This window comes from Armigeres subalbatus, chromosome 3 (genome assembly GCF_024139115.2).
Source record: "Armigeres subalbatus isolate Guangzhou_Male chromosome 3, GZ_Asu_2, whole genome shotgun sequence".
In the NCBI taxonomy this organism is placed as follows: domain Eukaryota; kingdom Metazoa; phylum Arthropoda; class Insecta; order Diptera; family Culicidae; genus Armigeres; species Armigeres subalbatus.
In genome coordinates this window covers 357,627,682-357,632,603 of record NC_085141.1, presented here as the reverse complement: position 1 = coordinate 357,632,603, position 4,922 = coordinate 357,627,682, and the positions used below count along the sequence as shown (strand labels likewise).

The 4,922-nt window shown below is 44.1% G+C and overlaps 1 protein-coding gene across 1 annotated transcript; it reads right to left on the bottom strand.

Moving 5' to 3' along the window:
• Positions 1 to 1,939: 1,939 nt before the first annotated feature.
• On the bottom strand, positions 1,940 to 3,941 carry LOC134222850 (uncharacterized). The gene is made up of 2 exons (XM_062701998.1): positions 3,914 to 3,941; positions 1,940 to 2,577 (listed from the first exon to the last, which is right to left on the bottom strand). Exons 1-2 carry the CDS (start codon positions 3,939 to 3,941, stop codon positions 1,940 to 1,942), a joined length of 666 nt encoding a protein of 221 aa, XP_062557982.1.
• Positions 3,942 to 4,922: the final 981 nt, after the last annotated feature.

Sequence of the window (4,922 nt, the reverse complement as noted above, 5' to 3'; positions counted from 1 at the left end):
TGAGCGAGAAAAATCTCAGTGGCAGATCATGTTCTTGTTCCGGCTGACAATAATAGCTTTCGTCGGTTGGCATCCTTCCCCACCCTCCGTTCCGTTGTGTCTCGGAAAGATCCTGTTCCATATGTTCACGTGCTTTCTTTGTCACATGGCGGCGGCAGTCGGTGTTCAGAAAAGCAACCGCCCTTTGGAAAGCTCTTGCCAGGTTCGCGACACGACAAGAAGCAGAAACAGTCTGTTTTACTCCGAAGTTCACTTCCCAAATGGTGTTCCCTCGGGGGTTGAGTTGACTTCAAATGGGTATGTGTGCATGTACCCCTTCTTCCTATACCCTCCTTACCGTATTGCGCTTCTCCATTAGCAGTAAATTACGACAACTTGGAAACTGCTACTTTTAAAACAAGATACCGGACAAGAAGGATAATGGGGTTGATGATGTCAGAAAAGTAGTGATGATGCTGAACTGTGTCCAGAAGTAAATTGTCCATATTCTAAACTGTAGTCCTGTTTATATTATATTGTGCAATCAATTTTAAATATTGTTTTTAAACCAAAGTTAATTACTTACTTGAAATTTTTAATTATCTTCCAGTGTAATTATCAAATTTAGTCTAACTGAATAAATAATCAATAGGATATTTACAAAATTGGATGTAAATTTTCTCTGCCAAAACTTTCATCTCCATTCTCTCCTTCCTATGAGACGCAACCCCGGAGGACTTGGGAAATTTGTATGGGACGAACGGAGGAAGTACCTTCCGAAGCAAAGCGGAAGTTTTAATATTTATGCAGTAAATAGTGGTTGCAAATTATTGCTCTCTAGTGCAATATGAGACTCCGCCTGCCACGGGACTGGAAGACAAGGACTATATGTGTATGTATTTATGTATGTGCACTGGTACATGGCAGCATCTTTGTTTCCGAGTTCGACCGACCAGACGTCAGTTCCATATTCCAGTTTATTAGAGAATAGAATAGCTACGTTCGAAAGCGGCAAGAACAAGGGACATTAGGTTAGCGTTTTGAGCGTAATTTCCACTCCCTGTGTGTGGAATGGAAAAAGTGGTTGACCTACGGTGGTGCAAGGGAACTTGTGCATCCTCGAATGATATATGGGAATCGTATTCAGAGTTCAGAGATGATACTGCACACTTGGCTTGAACTTTGACATTGCTTTATTGTACGAGAAAGTTGGTGACATGCTGACTAGTAAACTGTAATTTAATTATATTGCTAGAATTTATAACCACAAAGCTTGAGTGCTTCTTTCCATTGCTTTGGAATGTTTGAAATGACCACGTTATGTGGTTTATAAAATCTGATAACTCATACCATCTATGCATTTGGATGCAGAAACTCTCAGACTTAAATTTAATTAAATCCATATAGTGGTGATGCTGCCATTCACATTCGATTCATGTTTAATATTTTGCCAAGCTTCGTTTGATGTAGCTTTAGCTTACCTTTTGCTTTAGCTTAGCTTTAGCTTAGCTTTAAAGCAAAACTTTAGCTTTAACTGACAACTTTAGCTTAGCTTTAAACAGCTTAAACTTTAGCTTAACTTTGAGCAGCTTTAAGCAACTTTAGCTTAGCTTTAAACAGCTTTAAGCAACTGGCAAGCTTAGCTTTAAACAAGCTTTAAAACAACTTTAAACAGGCAAGCTGGCAACAGCTTTAAAGCTTAGCTTACAGCTTTGAAACAGCTGCTTAGCTTTAAGCACAGGCAGGCTTTAAACCAGGCTGAGCTTTAAACAGCTTTAGCCCAGCTTCAAACAAGGCTGGGCAGGCAGCAAGCTTTAAGCGGCGGGCAGCTTTAAACGCGCGGGCTGGGCACTTAGCGGGGCAGGCTTTAGCAAGCTGAGCTGGGCACAAGCGTGAGGCTGGGCACCCCAGCTGGGCGGAGGCTGAGCGCGGAGCCCGGGCAAACGGCTGGGCGGGCAGCTTAGGCTGGGGCAGGCTTACAGGCTGCCGGGCTGAGTGGCTGGGGCTGGTGAGGCACAGGCAGGGCTGAGCGGAGCTGAGGCAGGGGCTGGGAGGCAGGAGCTGGCAGGCTGAGCGAGGCAGAGGGCTGAGCGGGCTGGGCAGGCTGAGCCAGGGCTGAGCGGAGCAGGCGCAGGCGGGCTGGGGCTGGTGGGCTGAGCAGGCTGAGCAGGCTGGGCCCAGGCTGGGGCACGAGGCAGGGCTGGACAGGCAGGCTGGGCAGGCTGAGCCCAGGCTGAGCAGGGGCTGAGGCCCAGGCTGAGGCAGGCTGGAGCGGGGCTGGCAGGCTGGGGCTGAGCCAGGCTGAGGCGGCTGAGCAGGCTGAGCCCAGGCTGGGCAGGCTGAGCGGAGCTGGAGCCCAGGAGCTGGGGCCCAGGCTGGCTGGGGGCTGGAGCCGGGCTGGGGACTGAGGCTGAGCGGAGCTTTGGGGCTGGGCTGGGGCCAGCTGGCCAGGGCTGAGCCAGCTGGGCTGGGCAGCTGGCAGACTGGGCGGGGCTGGGGGCTGGGCGGGGCAGGCTGGGCTGGAGCCAGGGGCTGGGGCGGGCTGGGGCTGGTTTGGGGCTGGCTGGGCTGAGCTGGGAGCGGGCTGAGGAGCTGGAGCTGACAGGGCAAGCTGTGAAGCTGAGCTTTAGGGGCTTAGCTTAGCTTAAGCAGGGCACAGCTTTAAACAACTGGCTTAGCTTTAAGGCAGCTTTGGCAGCCAGCTTAGCTTTGGGGCTTTAACTGGCACCAGCTGGACAGGGCTTTAACAGCTTTAAGCTTACAGCACAACTGGGGCTGCTGGCAACAGGGCTTTAAGCAACAGCTTTAATTTAACTTTAAACAACTGGCTTAACAGCTTAGCTTTAAACAACTTTAACTTAGCTTTCAACAGCTTAGCTTTAAGCTTAAGCTTTAGCTTAGCTTTAGCTTAGCTTTAAACAGCTTTAAGCAGCTTTAAGCTTTAAGCAAGCTTTAAGCTTAGCTTTAAACTTAGCTTTAGCTTAACTTTAGCTTAGCTTTAACAGCTTTAACAGCTTAGCTTTGTAGCAACAACTTAGCTTAGCTTTAGCTTAGCTTTAGCTTAGCTTTAGCTTAGCTTTAGCTTAGCTTTAGCTTAGCTTTAGCTTAGCTTTAGCTTAGCTTTAGCTTACTTTTTTTTTATTACACCAAGTAGTAAAAAACAAACAATAATTGTGCACAATCCTTCATTGAAGCCATCAAAAATATCCAGCGAAATGAACTTTATGCTTGGCAAATTTTCCTAATGGTGGATGCTTTTTCAGCGGATGATAGGATGATGCATTATTCACTATAAATCACTGTAAAAGCCGTTAAGTAGTAGTACAGTGAACTCTCCTCTACTTGATATTGGAGGGACCATTGAAGTAGGGAGGTATCGAGATAGGGAACACATTCGTATTTGGCAGAATACCTTTTGGTCGAGTAGTTGAAATTTGTTTCCTTATTAAATGAAGTGAGAAATGAAATGTTCGACGTGAATAGTGAACTCCGAGAACTGAGAAGTATAAAATGAGATGTTTCAAATAAGTGCAGAGTTCACTACTTAAGCGGGTAATGAAAAATGGAAGTGAGTATTGAGTAGTGAGATGTGTGCTGTAGTGGTAGTAGTGGAATGTGAGAAATGAGAAGTGAGAAGTCAGCGTTGAGAAGTGAGTGGTGAAAAGTGAGAAGTTATAGTTGCGAAGTGAGAAGTAGCATGTGAGTAGTGACATAAACAGTACAAGGTGTGAGAAATGAGAGATTATAAAAGGGAAGTGAGAAGCGAGATGTTGAATCGTGAAAAGTTAGTGGAGAGATATAAGACAGAAAGAAGAATTTCTTCCTTCAAAGGAAAGAGAAAAAATCTTGTTTCTTACTTCTCGTTCCTCGGTCCTTACTTCTCACTTCTTCCTACTCCCTTCTCACAACTCACTTATCACTACTTATTTCTTACTTCTCTCTTCGTACATCCCGCTACTCATCTCCCTCTTCCCACTACCCTCGTCTCATTCCACAATTCTCACTATTAATTTCTCACTTCGCACTACTTACTCCATTTTTCATTTTTCACTTTGCACTTCTCTCTTCTAACTTATAAATTTTTATATCGCACTTCTGACTGGCTCATTTCTCATTTATCACTTCTATTCACTTCGCACTTCTCACCTCTTATTCCTCACTACTCACTTCTTACTTCGCACTTCTCACTTCTAACTTTTCACTTCACACTTCAAATTTCTTCATTCTCACTTCTCATTTTTCACTTTTCACTTATAATGTCTTATATCTCACTTCTAACTTCTAACTTCTTTCTCACTTATCCCTTTACACTTCTAACCTCTAACTTTTCACTTCTCACTACTCACTTCGCACTTCATATTTTTCACTTATTTCTCACTTCCCACTTCTTACTTCGCACTTCTCACTTCTCATTTCTTACTTCTCACTTCTAACTTATTATTACTTATTTCTCGCTTATCACTTTTCACATCTAACTTCTACCTTTTCATTTCTTAATTTTCACTTCTCACTTTTCATTTTTCTCTTATTACTTTTCACTTCTCACTATTCACTTCGCACTGCAAATTTTTAACTCTCACTTTCCACTTCTTACTTCGCACTTCTCACTTTTCATTTCTCACTTCTCACTTTTCACTTCTCACTTCGAATATCTCACTTCTAACTTCTCATTTTTCACTTCTAACTTCAGTTCAATCAAAGTTAATTGCCTATTTCCGGGGATTAAACCACCCGACCTGGACGTTAATTTACAATGTTATGAAAACTCATATGTATATGGATATGTACGTTATGTGGAAGATATTGATTTGGAAAATGTATTGGAGGTAACCACTTTCCCTTCGATGGGACTCAAACCCATGACCCTACAGTACGCTAGACTGGTGCTTTAACCAACTAAGCTACGAAGGACCTCCGTCGGCCTTCGCAACCTAGCGGCTACT

Bases quoted from the DNA above. Each gene is read 5' to 3' on its own strand.
- LOC134222850 (XM_062701998.1), bottom strand. From the start codon at position 3,941: ATGAGTAGCGGGATGTACGAAGAGAGAA. The intron at 2,578-3,913 runs GTAAGAAATAAG...TTGCCCTGTCAG, and splicing joins CGGGATGTACGAAGAGAGAA to CTCCAGCTCCTCAGCCCGCT.